Source organism: Gadus chalcogrammus, chromosome 2 (assembly GCF_026213295.1).
Source record: "Gadus chalcogrammus isolate NIFS_2021 chromosome 2, NIFS_Gcha_1.0, whole genome shotgun sequence".
Taxonomy (NCBI): domain Eukaryota; kingdom Metazoa; phylum Chordata; class Actinopteri; order Gadiformes; family Gadidae; genus Gadus; species Gadus chalcogrammus.
The window spans coordinates 751,990-771,989 of NC_079413.1; the positions used below are offsets into that span (position 1 = coordinate 751,990).

The 20,000-nt window shown below is 50.2% G+C and overlaps 4 protein-coding genes across 5 annotated transcripts in view; 2 read left to right on the top strand and 2 right to left on the bottom strand.

The window, feature by feature from the left end:
* The window catches only part of col1a1a (collagen, type I, alpha 1a), a 19,909-nt gene extending 13,253 nt beyond the window's left edge, over positions 1 to 6,656 (top strand). The window contains exons 30-49 of the mRNA XM_056609656.1: positions 129 to 227; positions 436 to 543; positions 625 to 786; positions 917 to 970; positions 1,084 to 1,191; positions 1,340 to 1,393; positions 1,489 to 1,542; positions 1,637 to 1,798; positions 1,882 to 1,989; positions 2,329 to 2,436; positions 2,959 to 3,012; positions 3,367 to 3,474; positions 3,591 to 3,644; positions 3,736 to 3,843; positions 3,982 to 4,035; positions 4,151 to 4,258; positions 4,525 to 4,804; positions 4,912 to 5,102; positions 5,211 to 5,453; positions 5,673 to 6,656. Of these exons, the coding sequence (XP_056465631.1) occupies positions 129 to 227; positions 436 to 543; positions 625 to 786; positions 917 to 970; positions 1,084 to 1,191; positions 1,340 to 1,393; positions 1,489 to 1,542; positions 1,637 to 1,798; positions 1,882 to 1,989; positions 2,329 to 2,436; positions 2,959 to 3,012; positions 3,367 to 3,474; positions 3,591 to 3,644; positions 3,736 to 3,843; positions 3,982 to 4,035; positions 4,151 to 4,258; positions 4,525 to 4,804; positions 4,912 to 5,102; positions 5,211 to 5,453; positions 5,673 to 5,819 (2,364 nt within the window). The 3' untranslated portion in view covers positions 5,820 to 6,656. The remainder of the gene's footprint in view (positions 1 to 128; positions 228 to 435; positions 544 to 624; positions 787 to 916; positions 971 to 1,083; positions 1,192 to 1,339; positions 1,394 to 1,488; positions 1,543 to 1,636; positions 1,799 to 1,881; positions 1,990 to 2,328; positions 2,437 to 2,958; positions 3,013 to 3,366; positions 3,475 to 3,590; positions 3,645 to 3,735; positions 3,844 to 3,981; positions 4,036 to 4,150; positions 4,259 to 4,524; positions 4,805 to 4,911; positions 5,103 to 5,210; positions 5,454 to 5,672) is intronic.
* Positions 6,657 to 9,078: 2,422 nt separating this feature from the next.
* Positions 9,079 to 11,197, bottom strand: ppp1r35 (protein phosphatase 1, regulatory subunit 35; the record flags this gene model as incomplete). Its single annotated transcript, XM_056611312.1, has 6 exons — positions 9,079 to 9,402; positions 9,565 to 9,698; positions 9,888 to 9,978; positions 10,307 to 10,437; positions 10,802 to 10,925; positions 11,096 to 11,197. Coding segments are annotated over 6 exons (738 nt in total), but the record flags the coding sequence as incomplete, so codon positions are not given.
* A 1,475-nt stretch (positions 11,198 to 12,672) lies between these two features.
* Positions 12,673 to 15,130, top strand: pex12 (peroxisomal biogenesis factor 12). 2 transcript variants are annotated; one of them, XM_056610714.1, is made up of 4 exons: positions 12,673 to 12,753; positions 13,167 to 13,299; positions 13,445 to 13,947; positions 14,499 to 15,130. In XM_056610714.1, exons 2-4 carry the CDS (start codon positions 13,174 to 13,176, stop codon positions 14,869 to 14,871), a joined length of 1,002 nt encoding a protein of 333 aa, XP_056466689.1. In that variant the 5' UTR covers positions 12,673 to 12,753; positions 13,167 to 13,173; the 3' UTR covers positions 14,872 to 15,130. The 2 variants fall into 2 exon arrangements, with proteins under 2 accessions (XP_056466689.1, XP_056466697.1); XM_056610722.1 differs by having other exon boundaries at positions 14,502 to 15,130.
* Positions 15,039 to 20,000, bottom strand: part of LOC130403686 (serine/threonine-protein kinase WNK1-like) — a 20,417-nt gene continuing 15,455 nt past the window's right edge. Inside the window, exons 26-29 of the mRNA XM_056608112.1 lie at positions 19,780 to 19,913; positions 18,328 to 18,409; positions 16,127 to 16,319; positions 15,039 to 16,044 (exon numbers count right to left, since the gene is read on the bottom strand). Coding sequence (XP_056464087.1) covers positions 16,005 to 16,044; positions 16,127 to 16,319; positions 18,328 to 18,409; positions 19,780 to 19,913 — 449 coding nt within the window. The 3' untranslated portion in view covers positions 15,039 to 16,004. The remainder of the gene's footprint in view (positions 16,045 to 16,126; positions 16,320 to 18,327; positions 18,410 to 19,779; positions 19,914 to 20,000) is intronic.

A 20,000-nucleotide genomic window follows, 5' to 3' on the forward strand; every position in this document is an offset into this window, starting at 1 on the left:
CATAACCCTGGACTCAGTGTGACCGAGTCCTGGACCCAGTGTGACTGAGTCCTGGACCCAGTATGACAGAGAACTGGACCCAGTGTGACTGAGTCCTGGACCCAGTATGACTGTCCGTCTCCCTGCAGGGCGACCGTGGATTCCCTGGCGAGCGTGGAGCCCCCGGTGCCCTTGGACCCGCTGGAGGTCGTGGAGGTCCTGGATCCGCTGGAAACGATGGAGCTAAGGTACGCCGTCGCCCTGGTAACCCTGGTAACCTATATCCCTGTTAAACTCGGGACCCTGCTAACCAGTATCACTGGTGGCATAGTAACCCTGGTAACCAGTATCTCTGCTAAGCCAGTAACCCTGTGGACAGTAACCCTGGGGACAGTAACCCTGGGGACAGTAACCCTGGTAACCGTTGCCCTAACCAATCCCCCCCCCTCCCCCCAGGGAGACGCCGGCGCCCCAGGTAACGGTGGAGCCCAGGGACCCCCAGGCCTGCAGGGCATGCCCGGAGAGCGCGGCGCAGCCGGACTTCCAGGACTGAAGGGAGACAGAGTGAGTGTGCGGCCTGCCGCCAGCCTGAGGAGCCACCCGGTCCGGGCCAGAGCGCCTCACTGACCCTCTCTCCTCCTGCAGGGCGACCATGGAGCCAAGGGAACCGACGGAGCCCCCGGTAAGGACGGTATCCGTGGAATGACCGGACCCATCGGACCCCCCGGCTCTGGCGGAGCCCCCGGAGACAAGGGAGAGTCTGGACCTTCCGGCCCTGCTGGACCTGCTGGAGCTCGTGGTGGCCCCGTGAGTCCACCTGCCGTCCCCCCTCTCTCTGTTTAGCTCTCCCACTCTCTAGCCTTCCCTCGGTTCTTGTCTCTCTGGTCTAACAAGCTCTCCCCCCCCCCCCCCCCCCCCTTCTCTCTCTCTCCCCCAGGGAGAGCGTGGAGAGTCCGGACCCCCAGGACCCGCTGGTTTCGCCGGACCCCCTGTAAGCACCCCCTGCTCTACCGAGGACCCTGAATAAAGATGGAGTCCAGGTCGTGTGGCGCAGCTGTGTGCGGCGGACGGAGCTCTGTAACGTGATGTGTGTTCTCCCTGCAGGGCGTTGACGGCCAGCCTGGAGCCAAGGGAGAGGCTGGAGACAACGGAGCCAAGGGAGAGGCCGGAATCCCCGGAGCTGCTGGACCTACTGGAGCCCCCGGACCTCAGGTCAGTAGCCCCCACCGCGCTGCACCGCATCGCTCCATCACGTCGCTACGTCGCAGGGCTACATCGCGTTGCTACATCCCAGTACTGCATCCCAGTACTACGTCACTGCGGCAGCAGATTGTGATTGATGTCCCTCTCGTCCATTCAGGGACCCGTTGGAAACACCGGATCTAAGGGAGCCCGTGGACCCGCTGGACCCCCTGTAAGTCCTGCTCCCTCTCCCTCTCCTCCCCCACAACGTCCTCTCCTTCCTAATCAGGCCTTAGACTGCTGCTCCTCACCCCTCTCTCTCCTCAGGGTGCTACCGGATTCCCTGGTGCTGCCGGTAGAGTCGGACCCCCCGGCGCCGCTGTGAGTACTTCCTGTGAAGTCATTCATACTTCCTGCCACATCCTCACTGCACATTGTTGAGCGAGGTTCAAGCTGTGATCCCTCTCCCCGTCAGGGTAACTCCGGAGCCCCCGGCCCCTCCGGGGCCTCCGGTAAGGAGGGACAGAAGGGAAACCGTGGAGAGACCGGACCCGCAGGAAGAACCGGTGAGCTCGGACCTGCCGGACCCCCCGGGTCCCAGGGAGAGAAGGGAAACCCCGGATCCGAGGGCGCCAACGTAAGTACCCCCGACCCGCTGGTGGCAGACACATCCCCGGGGCCGGCTCGGTGCACAGCTCACCCCTCTGTGTGTGTCTCTAGGGCCCCTCCGGTATCCCTGGCCCTAGCGGTCTCGCTGGATCTCGCGGTATTGTTGGACTGCCCGGACAGAGAGGAGAGAGAGGATTCCCCGGACTCAATGGACCCTCCGTAAGTAACCCCCGAACCCTTTCCTTACCCTCTCTGGACCTCTCAGAACCTGAACCCTGCAGCCAGCACAGAACCACCCACACACTCTGGTTCTGCTCTGCTGGGATTGTCCCTTTTAGCCTCCATCTTAGGATCACTGGAAGAATCACTTTAGCGCCACTCTTAGCGTGACTATGAGCATCACTCTAACATCACTATAAGCAGCACTATGAGCATCACTCTAACATCACTATCAGCGTCAGTATGAGCATCACCGCTAGCCTCACTGTTAGCATCACTGTTAGCATCACTTTTAGCATCACTGTTGGCGGAGCCTCCTGACCCTGGCTGTGTTTCTAGGGAGAGGTTGGAAAGGCGGGATCTTCTGGCCCTGGCGGTGAGCGTGGACCCCCTGGACCCATGGGCCCCTCTGGCCTGGCCGGAGCCTCCGGCGAGGCTGGACGCGAGGTAAACCTGTCCTGGATCTACTGTGATAGGATCTACTGCTTACCAGTGATAGGATCTACTGTGATAGGATCTACTGTTAGGATATACTGCTTACCAGTGAAAGGATCTACTGTGATAGGATCTACTGTTAGGATATACTGCTTACCAGTGAAAGGATCTACTGTGTTAGGATATACTGCTTACCAGTGAAAGGATCTACTGTGTTAGGATCTACTGCTTACCAGTGAAAGGATCTACTGGGATAGGATCTACTGCTTACCAGTGAAAGAATCGACTGGGATAGGATCTACTGTGATAGGATCTACTGCTTACCAGTGAAAGGATCTACTGTGTTAGGATCTACTGCTTACCAGTGATAGCATCTACTGTGACAGGATCTACCGTGATAGGATCTACTGTTAGGATATACTGCTCACCAGGGCCGGGATCTACTGTTGTAGGATCTACTCTTACCAGTGGTAGGATCTACTCTAGACCTACTGATGGTGATAGTTTGTACTCTAACCGGTCTTGTGTTTTCAGGGATCTCCCGGTGGCGAGGGAGCTGCAGGACGGGATGGAGCTGCTGGACAAAAGGTGAGTGAAAACCAGATCCACAAAATGATCGGATCCTCACGAGGAGCTGGTCTACTCTGACCCCCGATGTCGGTTCTGCTATATGCTAATCCTGCTACATGCTAGTAATGCTACATGCTAGTTCGGCTACATGCTAGTACTGCTACTTGTTAGGACTGCTATATGCTAGTAGTGCTACATGGTATTAGTGCTACATGCTAGTACTGCTACATGCTAGTAGCGCAACATGCTAATACAGATACATGCTAGTGGATGGTATCCCTCACACACATAAAGACGCTGTAAGCCTTTAACAGCGTATCTATTTGAGTATTGAATGTTAGTCTGAGTCCGACTGACTGAGTCTGATCTCAGGGAGACCGTGGAGAGACCGGATCCGCTGGTGGCTTAGGCGCCCCTGGACCCTCCGGCGCCCCCGGCCCCGTGGGACCCGCTGGAAAGACCGGAGACCGCGGAGAGACCGTGAGTTCATCAGTAGACCTCTCTGCTTTCACCCAGCTGCTTGTATCTCGTCTGCTGTCTGTGGATCGCCTCTGAGCTCCCTGTGATCATCGGGTTCTGCTTGTGTTCGTCCCCAGGGAGCCGCTGGCGCTGCTGGACCTGCCGGACCCTCTGGGCCCCGTGGGCCTGCTGTAAGTCCCCCACACCCCCACCACAACCAATGGACCTCAGGCAGTGTGTGTTTTGCCGGTGTGCGAGGTGTTGATCTTGTGTGTTTTTCAGGGTATTGCTGGAGCTCGCGGAGACAAGGGAGAGAGCGGAGAGGCTGGCGAGAGGGGGATGAAGGGACACCGCGGATTCACTGGCATGCAGGGACCCCCTGGCCAAGCTGTAGGTCACACACACACACACACACACAGTCCCCACAATGTAAACACACACACAAAAACACACACAGTCCCCACAACGTAAACACACACACAAACACAAACACACAAACAGAGGTCTAAATCTTGCTGTGTATTTCAGGGTTCAAGTGGAGATCAAGGACCTGCTGGATCTGCTGGACCTGCTGGCCCAAGAGTAAGTAACACCAACGCACGCACGCACACATACACACACACACACACACACACACAGATGGAGCTCCTGTAGATGTGATAGAGCTGTAGATCTGACTGTTTGCTGCCCCCTACAGGGACCTTCCGGATCTTCCGGTTCCGCCGGTAAGGACGGTATGAGCGGTCTCCCTGGACCCAGCGGCCCCTCTGGACCCCGTGGTCGCTCTGGAGAGATGGGACCTGCCGTAAGTCTGCCTGGCTGACCCTCGTCTGTCTGTCTGTCTGTCTGTCTGTCTGTCTGTCTGTCTGTCTGTCTGTCTGTCTGTCTGTCTGTCTGTCTGTCTGTCTGTATGTCTCTCGACCTACCTGTCTGTGTGTCTACCTGTATGTCTCTCCACCTGTCTGTCTCTCCCCCCTGTCTGTCTACCTGTCCGTTGAGGTGTTTATCAATACGTATCCGCGGTGAGGAAGGTGATGTGACCCTCTCCTCCTCCTCTTCCTCCCCATCCAGGGTCCCCCCGGCCCCCCTGGACCCCCAGGACCCCCTGGTGCCCCCGGCGGCGGCTTCGACATGGGCTTCATCTCCCAGCCCCAGGAGAAGGCCCCCGATCCCTACAGGATGTTCCGCGCCGACGACGCCAACGTGATGCGCGACCGCGACCTGGAGGTGGACAGCACCCTGAAGAGCCTGAGCCAGCAGATCGAGCAGATCCGCTCCCCCGACGGCACCCGCAAGAACCCCGCCAGAACCTGCCGGGACCTGAAGATGTGCCACCCCGACTGGAAGAGCGGTGAGTCTCTCTGAGGGGTGCGGACCCGAAGGGTCACCCTGTGCTGCTCCTCGCACTGTGCTGCTCCTCCCCCCGGCTGCTCCTCACCCTCTCCCCTCCCTTCACAGCTGAGTACTGGATCGACCCCGACCAGGGCTGCACCCAGGACGCCATCAAGGTGTACTGCAACATGGAGACCGGAGAGACCTGCGTGCCCCCCACCCAGGCCCAGGTGGCCCAGAAGAACTGGTACACCAGCAAGAACATCAAGGACAAGAAGCACGTGTGGTTCGGCGAGGCGATGACCGACGGCTTCCAGGTGAGCTCCCGCTCCTCCCCACGCTTGCACCACGTCAGCGTTGGGCCTCCTTCACGCTGCCTTCTGTGTGCTCCGTTTGAACCCTCTGACCGCCGCCTCTCTCCGCAGTTCGAGTACGGAACCGAGGGCTCCCAGCCCGAGGATGTCAACATCCAGATGACCTTCCTGCGCCTTATGTCCAACGAGGCGTCCCAGAACCTCACCTACCACTGCAAGAACAGCGTGGCCTACATGGACGCGTCCACAGGCAACCTGAAGAAGGCTCTGCTGCTGCAGGGATCCAACGAGATCGAGATCAGAGCCGAGGGCAACAGCCGCTTCACCTACAGCGTGTTGGAGGATGGCTGCACGGTGAGCCCACCTACACTCCTGCACTCCTACACCCTACCTTCCTGCACCCTACCCTCCTACACTTAATGCACCTTAATGACTTGTCTCTGTACTCTGTTGATTCCACTAAATAGTAGTAACTAGTTCTAGTATCCATGCTCCCAGGGTATTGGTTCGGGTTAGGGTCAGGGTCAGACAGCCCCTGCAGTGGATCCTAACTGTCTCTCTTGTCTTCTACAGTCGCACAGCGGCGCATGGGGCAAGACGGTCATCGACTACAAGACCACCAAAACATCTCGCCTGCCCATCATTGACATCGCTCCTATGGACGTCGGTGCCCCAGATCAGGAGTTTGGAGTGGAACTTGGACCTGTGTGCTTCTTGTAAAAAGAGAAATCTGGACTTGAATTTGTTGTTGTGTGTATGTGTTTTTCCAGCAGTCATCTCTCTAAACCACCCCAATGTTTCGGATGTTCTCTCTAAATGATTTGCCCACAGCCGGCCGGCAGCACGATGCCGGCGGCTCGGACCCGTTTGATTTGAACCTTGGCTGCGCACAGGACCCTCCGAGAAGACCTTTTGTTTCACTGGCAGCAAGAAAATAATATATGCTCGTGTAAAGAATCCTGCTCACCAGCGCCCCCCGCTGCACCGCCAGGAGGGGGCGCCCCCCCCGGGACACACAGGACGTTGTGGGGAAGGGACTCACCACCTGTTGCTTTGTACCATGTTTCCAGTGTTGAATAAACGGTCAAAACTGAGAGCAATGTGCGTCTCCTTCCTCCCCCCCCTCTGTGAAATCACGGTGGCGTCACCGTGACGTCACCGTGATGTCACCGTGATGTTAAAAAAAGTCAGCGGCAGAGCAGCAGCAGCACTTCCTGTTTTGGTTTGGTTGCTATGGATACCTCAAGAAGGGCATGTGACACATTCTCCTGGTGCTAGGACCTTAAGCCTTTGACCTCTGCTGTCCAGCTAGAAACAACAGCCTCCTCTGAGCCTAGGGTCAGGGTTCAAAGGTCACGACCCCTGGGCCCTGACCCTCTTGGCTTTGCCTCCCCCCCCCCCCCCCCCCCCTATCCATCACTTGTTCTTTTGTATTTCAGAGAGAAACAGACACACCTGCAGGCTCACTTCAGCATCTGTACCTATTTTGTACATGTATAATAATTTGAGATGTTTTTAATTATTTGGATGCTGAATAAAGCATGTTAAGTGGTCTAACGATGATTCTGCTTTAATCAGCTTCCTGCACTCCTGACAATAATACTACATGGTACTACTACAATACTACTGGACTACTGCAGGAATACTACTGTACCAATACTGGACTACTGCTACAGGAATACTACTGTACTAATACTATACTACTGCAGGAGTATTACTGGACTAATACTGAAATACTACTACCGAAATACAACTATACCACTATTGGACTACCACAGGAATACTACTGTACTTCTACCAAACTATTACTACCGAAATACAACTATACCACTATTGGACTACCCCAGGAATATTACTGTACTTCTACCAAACTACTACTACCGAAATACTACTATACCACTATTGGATTACCCCAGGAATACTACTGTACTTCTACCAAACTACTACTACCGAAATACAACTATACTACTATTGGACTACCACAGGAATACTACTGCACCACTACTGGACTACTACAGGAATACTACCGTGCTAATACTACACGACTACTACTGGACTACTACTACTGAAATACTACTATACTACTACTACCGAAATACTACTACTGTACTACTACTACCGAAATACTACTACTGTACTACTACTATACAACTACAGGACTGCTACTATAATACCTAAATAGAATAACTACTAGACTTCTACTACAGGAAGCCTATTATACTACTACTACTATAAAACTACTGGAATACTACTATACTAATACTACGATTACTATACTTCTACTACAGGAATACTACTGTACTACTACAGAAACACTACTGGACTACTACTACAGGAATACTACTGTACTACTACTATAGGAATACTGCTTTACTAATACTACTATTACTATACTACTACTGTGCTGCTGCTGCTGCTACTACTACAGGAATACTACTGTACTACTATACTACTACTGGACTACTACAGGAATAGTACTGTACTACTACTAGTATACCTCTGCTGTTCCACTACTGGAGTGTTACAAATTGACTGCTACTGGACTACTACTATACTCAATATACTAAACTAGAATATGACTATACTACTACAGGGCTACTTCTAGATGTTACAACTATACTACTTATGGACAACTACAACCAGTACGACTAGAATACTACTGACCCTTTATAGATATTCCTACCTGCTTCACTTATCTTGATATCCAGACATGGCACAGTATTCCAGATGGATCCAGTTTTCCTAGGAGTATTCCCGATGTATCCAGTGTTTCTAGAAGTATTCCCGATGTATCCAGTGTTTCTAGAAGTATTCCCGATGTATCCAGTGTTTCTAGAAGTATTCCCGATGTATCCAGTGTTTCTAGAAGTATTCCCGATGTATCCAGTGTTTCTAGAAGTATTCCCGATGTATCCAGTGTTTCTAGAAGTATTCCCGATGTATCCAGTGTTTCTAGAAGTATTACCGATGTATCCAGTGTTTCTAGAAGTATTCCCGATGGATCCAATGTTTCTAGAAGTAATCCAGATAGATCCAGTGTTTTTAGAAGTATACCTGATGGATCCAGTGTTTCCTGAAGTACAGTACTATTGTTTTCTAGCAAAAGGATTTTAAATCCGTGTGATATTTCACTGCACACACAAACTCCACGACACCAGGTTGATAACCCCGGGCTAGCTCCGACATCACCTGAATGAAGGATAACCTCCTCTCCTCTCTCCTCCTCTCTCCTCCTCTCTCCTCTCTCTCTCCTTTCTACGCTCTCTCTCCCCTCTATCCCCTCTCCTCCACCAACACACGGAGGTGTGTGTATGAATCCTTCCAGGTACTCTCTCTCCTGGCTCCCACAAAGAGGCCGATTGTCCAGCCCCCCCCCCCCCCTCCCCCCCCCCTGTCCGGTCCGGTCAGGGTGAGGAATGTGGGCTCAGACTAGAGATACTGTTTGGAAAGCACATTTTAACCTTGTTGACAGTGAAAGCCTTCATTTAAAACAGACATTAGGATTTTAAATAGATATAAATGTGGGATAAAATTGGGAATATGGATTTATAAGATATTGAGTGTAAATTTGTATTATGTGTACGTATTATAATATAGCTACAAACAATAGTTCTTGTCCCCTAGACCAGATCACTAGCCATTAGCTACTAGCCAAAAGCCACTAGTTACTAGCCGGTAGCTACAGACAATACATCCCTTGTCCCCTGGTCGAACATGCTATTTGGCTAGCCACTAGCTAATAGCCACTAGCAAATGGCCACTAGCCTCAGTACAAGTGCATAGATCTAGAAAGAGTAGATCAGTAATATTAGAATGTAGATCTAGACAGAGACGATCAGTAATATTAGTGTGTAGATCTAGACAGAGACGATCAGTAATATTAGTGTGTAGATCTAGACAGCAGCAATAAATAACTCAGCAGTCGGATCACAAACTGTTGTTAATAAATTATCAAACTTTATTATTAAATGAACTTCCAGTCAAAACACAGACCCTGCATTCCATAAATCTCAGACAGCAACCTGTGTGTGTGTGTGTGTGTGTGTGTGTGTGTGTGTGTGTGTGTGTGTGTGTGTGTGTGTGTGTGTGTGTGTGTGTGTGTGTGTGTGTGTGTGTGTGTGTGTGTGTGTGTGTGTGTGTGTGTGTGTCAGGGCAGCCAGCGTGTTTGTCGTCTGTAGAGGTCGAAGTCTGAGTGGGCAGAGTCTGGAGAGAGTTGGGGGAGGGCGCACGGTGGCTCCGCCCCCAGGAGGAGGGGCTTTTCTCTCAGGAGGTCAGAGGTGAAGAACTGAGAGAGGGTAGGACCCTACACACAAACACACACACACACACACGTATATATGATACTGAACGTGTTGTAGTTACATATATGTAATATATATGACATCGTACACCATGTATTAAACAGATTGTATATTTAGAATCTGTATTAAATATTGGGATGACCGCGCCCTCATAGGTTAAGTACCTCGTCGTCATGGTGACTGCAAGGCAGGGCAAGCCGTATCCTATCACGTGCAGCCTCGTCGACCAGCTGATCTTCCTCGACCGCCAAACTGACCAATGAGGTGTAGAGGGGCTGTGAGCGAGAGACATTCACACCTACAGGAGAGAGCCTCATTTAGACATGTCTCTGTGTACCGAGTGTGTCTAAAGTGTGTATTGTGTGTGTATTAGTGTGTATTATAGTGTGCATAGTGTATATTATAGTGTGTAAAGTGTGTTACCTTGTGTAACCTTTGTGTTATGGTGTGTTTGTGTGTAACTATTATAGTGTGTAAAGTGTGTTACCTTGTGTAACCTTGCTGTTTATGGTGTTTTTAGTTCTCGTTGATTTCTGAAGCGTTTCCTGAACGGCCTTCTGGGAGTTAAACTCCGCCGCCTAAACAGTGACATCACATGTTAGCATGGTTATCAGGCAGGCCGTCTTCATTTACATGTTAAGTAGTAATAAATATTACAATGTAGTATTTATAATATTAAACCTGTAGTAGTTTATAGCATTTCAAATATAGATCCTGCAGTAGTATACGGTGTATATAAAACTGTAGAAGTAAATATGATATACTTCAACAGGTTTAATAGCACATATATTATGTCATACTATATACTATGTACTATAGTACGAATACAGGAATCATGTATATATATATATATATATATAAATGAGTGCTGTCTTAATGAACGTGTTAGTTTAGCTGGTATCTTACCTGTAATGCCAGTAGCTCCGCCCTAAAAGCCAGTGACGTGTTTATCTCCGCCCCCTCTAGTGAGTTGACATAGCCTGGCTTCTCATTGGATAGTGAAGGTGGAGTTCCCGCCTCCTGCTTGTCTGCTCGTCCTATCAGAAGAGGAATAAACCATCTGTTCCTAACTGCAGCTGAGGGCTGATCCCTCCTGTGTCCACACGGGGGAGCTGTTCTCTCTGTTAGCGGGAGCTTCTGATCCGAGCCTTGTGACTAGAACCCTGCGGTTGTTTTAGAACGGTGATCTGTGTGCGTCTGTCCCATCCCGAGGTCCACGCTGACCTCACCTGTGTGTTTGTTCAGTCAGATCTCTGTCACTGAAGAACTGCTGAAGTTCAAAGAGGCTTCATGAATAAATAAAAGTTAAATACTAAACACTGAGGAGGATCACTGGATCAACCTTCATCATCAGGACGAGGGAGCGATGAGATTTAGCAGGAAGAGGAGGCAGGTTGTTACCATGACGATGAACAGTGCTACTTAGGCTCTTGGTTTTCTTCCGATGAGAGTGGCTGTTCCTAAGCAGATTGCTAGGCTCTGTGGTCTCCTTGGTAACGGTGATAAGCACAGGCTCCTGCGGGACCTTAAGGAAAAAACAATCATCAATTAGAGTGATGTCATCAAATCATAATAAACTTCAATATGACATGCGATGATGTCATCGCAGCGCGCGCGCGCGCACAGAGCACACACACACACACACACACACACACACACACACACACACACACACACACACACAGACACACAGACCTTTCTATTGGTGCGTGGGTCCCAGTGGCTGAGAGGGAGCGATAGGTCGAGCTCTGGACAGAGAGGAGGAGAGGAGGAGGAGGAGAGAGGGCGGGGGGGAGGGAGAGGAGAGGAGGAGGAAGAGGATGACAGAGGGAGGGGAGGAGGGAGAGGAGAGGAGGAGGAGGAGGATGACAGAGGAAGGGGAGGAGGGAGAGGCGAGGAGGAGGAGGAGGATGACAGAGGGAGGAGGGGAGGGTGAGGAAAGGAGGAGGAGAGAGGGCGGGGGGGAGGGAGAGGAGAGGAGGAGGTGGAGGAGGATGACAGAGGGAGGAGGGGAGGGTGAGGAAAGGAGGAGAGCGGGCGGGGGGGAGGGAGAGGAGAGGAGAGTCCAGGATCCATCATTCTGTACAGAGGACAACAAGCATATAGACATGATTGCACATATTAATACAACTATATACTACAGTACAGGTAATACTTTATTGGTATACAACTATACCAAAATACAGATAATACTATATTAGTATACAACTATACTACAACAGTACAGATAATACCATATCAGTATATAACTATTCGGTAACACTTTATAATAAGGTGCAATAATAAATAGCAAACTTGTCATTACCTAACCCTTTGTTAACATTTGTTAATTGTTACTAAAATATCTATTTGGCACAAGTTAATCGTTTTGTTTCACTGACCACAGAGTGTCGCTGGTTAAGGTCGTGTGTTATGGTTAGGGCCGTATTATGGCACCTTATTATAAAGTGTTACCAACTATTCTACAGCAGAGATAATACTTTGTTAGTATACAACTATATTACAAAACAAAACCGTCTAAAGTGTCTATAAAGCATACTACAAAAGTATAGTATACTTTCGTAACGTATATTATAATTTACTATACTATACTAACTAGACTAGACTGGACTATAAAGTATAATTTACCAGCCTATAACGTATACTATAAATTGCTAGGTTCGGCTATAAATTACAATAATCGAGAATAGACTATAAGTAGACGAACGTAAATTTTAAACCTGTTTATCATTTGATTTCTCCCCGCCTCGCGCCGCGGTGCTCCGAAATGGAAACAAACTAATTTCCGTTTCCGTTACGTAGGTTCTTCTTCTTCGACCCACGGCTGCGATGCGTCAACTCCGCCGCCATATTGGAGAGGTCGAGATCGTAAAGGCATACGGAGTTAACCGATTAAAATATGGTATATATAACATATGATTTGGTAATTAAAGCGAATCATATAGTAAGATTGTGAAATTTTTACATTGTAGTGCTATTATTTTATCCAGAAAAACCGCAGCCAATCCGTTTATTATTATTCGTCTACGTCTTCGTCAGTTATGTTATTATAACTCCAGCTCTATGGTAGTTATGTTATTATATTATAACTCTAGTTCTATCATATAACTAGAGTTAAAATAACCTAAATACCAAAAAGCTAAAAAAAAACGGATCAATTATTATTATTATTAGTTCTATGATATTTATGTTATTCGATAGAGTTGCAAACGCCAGCATGTTGGGCATAAGACCACGCCCCCGTCCGCGCGACATGACGTCAGACTGTTTACGGAAGCGGAAAGAGCGGACCGAGCAGAGGTCTTCCCTTCTTTAATAGGTCCATGGGTCTTCCACCTGCAGGGCAGCTGCTGGTAAAGTTTCATCTTTCTGATCTGTAACGATGTTTAAAACATGCTCCTGATCCCACTCACAATGGGACGTTAGTTCGTTGTATTAACTAGTATTTCTTGTGTTTACTCGCTGTATTTACTAAGCAACCGCTCTAGTCAATATTGGATCAGCGTCGGACTACAAACATGGCGGTTTATTATTAAAAACCTAAATTATCTTACGCACGCTACCATTAGGACTTGTTGTATAAGATCAAACCACGTTAATTCTTTTTAATGCTCCTGAATCTCCGTTTCTATGCGGAGCAGTGCCGCCATGTTTGTAGTCCACTGCTGATCCAAACAAACATACGTGATCTTAAGTTAACATCTTCTTAAACAACTTAAAGATGTATAATAAACTAAACATATTACGTACACACACATGATTGGAGGACGGGGATGGCGGAAAGCGGGGCTCACCTGACGGTCGGTGGCGGCGACACGGAGCGGCCGTCCATCTTCCAGCTGCTCGCGCAGGAGTCCCTCATGGAGGCGGTGCGGCCCGCGCTACAACACGCTGCTAAGGTGAGGAGGTGGAGGTGGTGATGATGAGGAGGAGGTTATGACGATGATAGCGGTGATGGTGATGGTATTGGTGGGGATGATGTTGATGAAAGTGAGGATGATGATAGTGATGATGGTGATGAAGGGGATGTCTGTCTCCTGCCAGGTGCTGGCCGAGGCCCACCCCTCTGCCCTGGGCTTCCTGTGGAGGAGCTACGAGGAGCTGTACCTCCTCCTGGACCTGCTGCTCCAGAGCCACCTGCTCTCCTCCCGCAGCGCCTCCTTCTCGGAGAACTTCTACGGTCTGAAGCGCGTCCCCCGGGCGGGCGGGGGGGCCCTCGGCCGGGGGGCGCGGGGCCGCTCCCTGCTCCTGCTGTGCCTCCTCCCGTACCTCCTCCGCCGGCTGCGCCGCGCCGTGAGCCGGCGCCGCGACCAGGACGACTTCTCCATCCCGCCGGCGCCCCGCCTGCACCGCCTGCACCGCCTGCTGGCGTGCGGCGGCGCCGCCTGGGCCGTGCTGCGGCTGGCCCAGACGCTGCTCTACGTGGCGGGCCGCGCCCGGACGCACTCCCCCCTGCTGTGGCTGGCGGGGGTGCGGCTCACGCCCCTCACGGCCCGGGACCTCAGCCTCATGAGGAAGGAACACCCCAAGGACCCGACGGGGAGCAGGTAGGACCGCTGCAGGGGGGGGGGCGGCTAGACCTGGTTGAGGTTAAAGGTCAGGGGTTAAAGGTGGTGACTAGGGCTGTAACGATATGCGTATCGAAACTGAAATCGGGACACTCAGAGCCACGAACCTGTCTCGCGGTGTGAGAAGGCAGAAGCGCGATACGCCCTTTCTAACTCTCTGGTCAAATTGTCGGATTGAAAATTGCTAATAATTTGTCTAATAAGAAGCGCTAATAGGATGTTTGACTAAACCACCAAACTAGTTGAGGGTTTTCGCCTACCTGCAAGCATCCTCCAACTGCAATCTTTGGTTATTTATTTATTAATTTAGCTATACTTGTAGTATTCTTTCTGTTCAAATCTGTTCAGTTTTCCAAATTATTTGTTATTAAATGTTACAATAAGTTAATTGTTATTTGTTTAAATAAAATGCTTTTTAAATTAAAAAAAATCGTGGGATGTATCGCACCGTGGGTCAAAAATCGTGATACAAACCGAATCGTGAGTTGGTGTATCGTTACAGCCCTAGTGGCGACCCCGTGTTCTGTCAGCAGGTTGGTCCAGGCGGTGGTGGGCGTGGCTGGGGGCGTGGCCGGGGGCGTGGCCACCGCCCTCTCCTTGGGAACCTTCTTCCTGCAGTTCCTGGAGTGGTGGTACTCCTCGGACCACCAGGACAGCATCAAGAGCCTGACCTCCCTCCCTGCTCCTCCCCCCCCCCTGCACCTGCTGCAGCCCCGCCCCTCCCCCTCCTCCTCCTGCTGCCCGCTGTGTGGCCGGCTCCTCTCCAACCACACCGTCCTCTCCACCTCCGGCTACGTCTTCTGCTACCGCTGCATCTACGCCTTCGTCAAGGGCAGCCAGCGCTGCCCTCTCAGCGGCTACCCCACCCAGCTGCAGCACCTGGTCAAGATCTACGCCTCCTAGACCCCCCTAGGCCCCCACCCAGCTGCAGCACCTGGTCAAGATCTACTCCTCCTAGGCCCCCACCCAGCTGCAGCACCTGGTCAACATCTACCCCCCCTAGGCCCCCACAATAGGAATATATTTTTTTCTGTTTGTATTAAAAATGAATCAAGAGGAGAGAAGTTGAGCACTGGTTGGTTTATTGTTTGATTGACAGGCCGCTGGGGGCGGAACAGAAGTCACATGACTGACAGTGTGTTTGACACAAATCTGTACTTATATACACTTTACTATACTATAGAGTAGAGAGTATATACAGTATACTACTAACTATAGAGTATATACAGTATACTACTAACTATAGAACTCAGCCATAAAACACCAACGAAGAGAAGGCGGGAGGGAGAGGGAGGGAGGGAGGGAGGGAGGCGGGGTCAGGAATGTGCTTTTCAGTATTAAATTAAATTGCATTAATACATTAATACATTAATACATTTCCCAGGAAAAGACAGACGATCAAAACTAGAAACAGAGTGTCTGTGTGTGTGAGACTGTGTGTGCGTGAGAGTGTGAGACGGTGTGTGTGTGCGTGAGAGTGTGAGTGTGTGACAGTCTGTGTGTGTTGGTTCTCCTCGTGTGTAAAACATCAAACAGGTTTCATATTTCACGGTTTAAGAAGACATAACACTCACTGGCTTTTGGCGTAACCGTGGGCAACAACAAAACAGGAAGCACATGAAGTGACATAACAACAAAATAACAGTGTTCTAAAAGCCTCTGGGGGCGTGGCTTACAGAGGGCAGGTGAACCAATCAAAACAGGAGAAGAAAGTCAGTGTCATTTTAAGGCAATAGAACCAGCAACCTCGGAAACCAATCCCACTTCCTGTCTGTCATCTAAAGAGAAAGAGAGAGAGAGAGAGGGAGAGGGAGAGGGAGAGGGAGAGAGAGAGAGAGAGAGAGAGAGAGAAAGAGAGAGAGAGAGAGAGAGAGAGAGAATGTTTAGGAAGTTGTGTCTGTACTATCACTTCCCTCGTTTCCATGGTTACAACATGGTCACAGGCCCGCCTTCTCCTGTCTGCCCCTCCAGACAATCCCGTCGTCCCCTTGTGTGATGAGGAAAGGAGTGCTGGTGACGTCCTGCTTAAGCCCCTCCTACAAGACAGGCTCTTCCTCCATTGGCTCATCTGTGGACCTGTGGGCGGGGCCGACAAAAGGCTGGAGGTTATTCTCACGTCCTGTATGAAAATAAGAGTCCCCTAGGCAGTATCCATCACCTGCTGGTTTCCATGGTGACGGAGGCGGAGCCGGCCTGCGTGACGTCCACGGTCAACGACGCCATGGCACTCACAGTCTCCGCCTCCTCCTTGCGAGCCGCCACTTCTGATTGGCTCGGAGAGCCCTGCTGGCCATCCAATAGGGAGGGAGAGATGTTGTGATGCATCTTCTGCAGACTCGGCCAGTGCTCACCTGGAACGAGAACAACCAATCAGATCACAGCTGATCATTACAACCAATCAGATCACAGCTGAATGAACAACCAATCATATCACAGCTGATCATTACAACCAATCATATCACAGCTGATTGAACAACCAATAATAATAATAATAATAATAAATTTTATTTATAATGCACTTTATATTCAAGAATCTCAAAGTGCTTCAGAGAAAAAAATACCAAAAAACTATTAAAAAGGGGGAACCTCAAAGAAAGTTTAGCTAAAAGCTCTTTTATAGAGATGGGTTTTGAGGTTCCGTTTAAAAAGAGCTGTAGTCTGTGGAGCCCTCAGGTGGTCAGGGAGGGCGTTCCATAGTCTAGGGGCAGCAGCAGAAAAGGCCCGATCACCCATGGTGCACAGCTTCGTATGTCGGGTTTGGAGGGTGTGAGTGGATCCTGAACGGAGTGTACGTGAGTTTGTCGGGGGGGTGAGGAGTTCCTGAAGGTAGAGGGGGGCAAGTCCGTGAAGGCACTGGTGGGTGAGGAGGGAGACCTTGTACTCAATTCTGAGTGAGACAGGGAGCCAGTGCAGTGATTTCAGGATGGGGGTGATGTGGTCATGCTTGCGCACCCTCATCAGGACCCTGGCAGCACTGTTTTGAATGTATTGGAGCCTCTGGATGCTCTTGCCAGGGATCCCAATGAGGAGTGCATTGCAGTAGTCCAACCTGGAGGAGACAAAGGCATGGACGAGCTTCTCTGCATCAGCCAGGGTGAGTGATTGGCGGAGTTTGGCGATGTTCCTGAGGTGGTATAAAGCTGTCTTACAGAGGTGTTTGATGTGGGTGTCAAAATTAAGTTGTGGGTCCATTTTAACACCGAGGTTGGTGACGGATGTGGAAAGGGGGATGTTTTTGCCAGAGAAGGTGATATTGGTGATGGTGGGGGAGCGGAGCTGATGTGGCGTGCCAATAAGGATGGCTTCCGTTTTATGGCTGTTAAGTTGTAGGAAGTTGAGCTTCATCCACGCCTCTATCTCCTCCAGGCAGGTGGTCAGTGTGGATGTTGGCAGAGGGGCAGAAGAAGTGGGGGTTGTCCTGATGTAGAGCTGTGTATCATCAGCATAACAGTGGTAAGACAAGCCATGCCTGCTAATGACACTACCCAGGGGGAGCATGTACAGTGAGAACAGTGTGGGGCCCAACACCGAGCCCTGGGGGACACCGCAGGTGACGTTGTTGGTGTGTGATTTTACTTTGCCCAGGGCAACGTGCTCAGTTCTGTCAGTGAGGTACGAGGTGAACCAGTTCTTTACATTTCCTGATAGTCCAATGGTGTATTGCAGGCGGTGAAGGAGAATATTGTGGTCAACCGTATCAAAAGCAGCTGTTAAGTCCAGGAGGATGAGGAGAGATGGGGAGCCGGTGTCTGCTGCCATCAGGAGGTCATTTGTGACCCTGACCAAGGCTGTTTCTGTACTGTGGCCATAGCGGAAACCAGACTGGAATTTTTCAAACAAGTGATGTTGTATGAGGTGATCCTGGAGTTGTGCTGCAACTGTTTTTTCCAGAACTTTTGACAGAAATGGGAGATTTGAGATGGGCCTGTAGTTGGAGAGGACTTCTGGATCAAGGGTAGGTTTTTTTAATGTTGGTCTGATGACAGCAGTTTTTAATGCAGATGGGATATGGCCGGCCAGGAGGGAGTGGTTAATGATATTAACAATTGCCTAGATACAACCAATCATATCACAGCTGATTATTACAACCAATCATATCACAGCTGAATGAACAACCAATAAGATCACAGCTGATCAGAACATCCAATCAGATCAGCTGATCAGAACAACCAATCAGATCAGCTGATCAGAACAACCAATCATATGGCATCGCTGGGATTCAATTACTGACAAATTAAAAAAAATGTAAACTTTTGAAAGATTTAGGTTATGTTAAGAAGTTCTAGTTGAAACAGTTCAAGTTACTTTTGAAAGGTTTAAGTTATGTGAAGAAGTTGTAGTTGAGACGGTTCTAGTTACTTTGGATGAGTCTCACTCGCTCCAAGGAGATAGCGGCCTCCGGACAGATCTCCTTCACCACAGCCTGGTACACCTCGTCGACCTGAGAGAGAGAGAGACACTGAGTTACACTGGTCCACCGGAGAGAGAGGGAGACACTGAGTTACACTGGTCCACCGGAGAGAGAGAGAGACACTGAGTTACACTGGTCCACCGGAGAGAGAGGGAGACACTGAGTTACACTGGTCCACCGGAGAGAGAGAGAGACACTGAGTTACACTGGTCCACCGGAGAGAGAGAGAGACACTGAGTTACACTGGTCCACCGGAGAGAGAGAGAGACACTGAGTTACACTGGTCCACCGGAGAGAGAGAGAGACACTGAGTTACACTGGTCCATGGAGAGAGAGAGACACTGAGTTACACTGGTCCACCTGAGAGAGAGAGACACTGAGTTACACTAGTCCACCGGAGAGAGAGAGAGACACTGAGTTACACTGGTCCACCGGAGAGAGAGAGAGAGAGAGACACTGAGTTACACTGGTCCACCTGAGAGAGAGACGACCTGGGTGTGTGTAGTAAGTTGGTTCATACAGTGTAGAGCTGGTTATGTAGCATGTAGCATGTAGCATGTAGCGGGGTCATCCCTATGTTCCCCGGGTCCTATGTTCCCCGGGTCCTATGTTCCCAAAAAAAGGTCCTATGTTCCCCTGTAGCCATACATACCGGGGAGCATAGGACCCTTTTTGGGAAAAGCGGGGAACATAGGACCCTTTTCTGGGAAAAAGGTCCTATGTTCCCCGCAATCTATCAATCTTTAAAAATATTTAAACTTTGACGCGACATTCGCGTGATGACAGCCAATCAGCGTTCAACAGCGTGGCCAATGAGTGACATGTGTAACGTAACAGCCAATCAGCGTTCAACCGGCCAACTCAATGCAGTGCAGTCCGGGGTGAACTGCAGCATGGAGTAGAAAGTGATTGTGGCCGTTTGCGACTCCCGGAGCTCTTTATATAATAGTATATAATATAATATAATTGTATAATAATATCACGGCCAAAAGCTCTGTGCGCCTCCAGCGCGGGGAGCTCTCATAGGGATTGGGCTTCTCGGGGTTTGTTTACCGGCGTATGAATAGACTGCGTCAGGTTCTCCGACGTCTCTCCCTCTTCCACAAAAGGTAAAGACATGCAATGGTAGTTATCTCGGCCGGAATTTGGCAGTAATGGTGGAAAAAGTAACAGACCGGGGAACATAGAACCCTTTTTTTGAAAAAGGCTCCTATGTTCCCCGGTCACATACGTATCGGGGAACATAGGACCCTTTTTTTAAAAAAGGGTCCTATGTTCCCCAGTCTCATATAAAGAGGGGAACATAGGACCCGGGGAACATAGGACCCGGGGAACATAGGACCCGGGGAACATAGGACCCGGGGAACATAGACACGCTCCCCATGTAGCATGCGTCTGACCTGGTCGCCCAACAGTGCAGAGACGCAGGATTCTGATGCGTCACAGATGGCGGTGAGGTCGTGACCCCCCTCCAACGCCAGCACCACCCTCCCCCCCGCCAGCTCCATCAGCATCTGGGTTAACCTGCCGAAACCTGCACACACACACACACACACACACACACACACACACACACACACACACACACACACACACACACACACACACACACACACACACA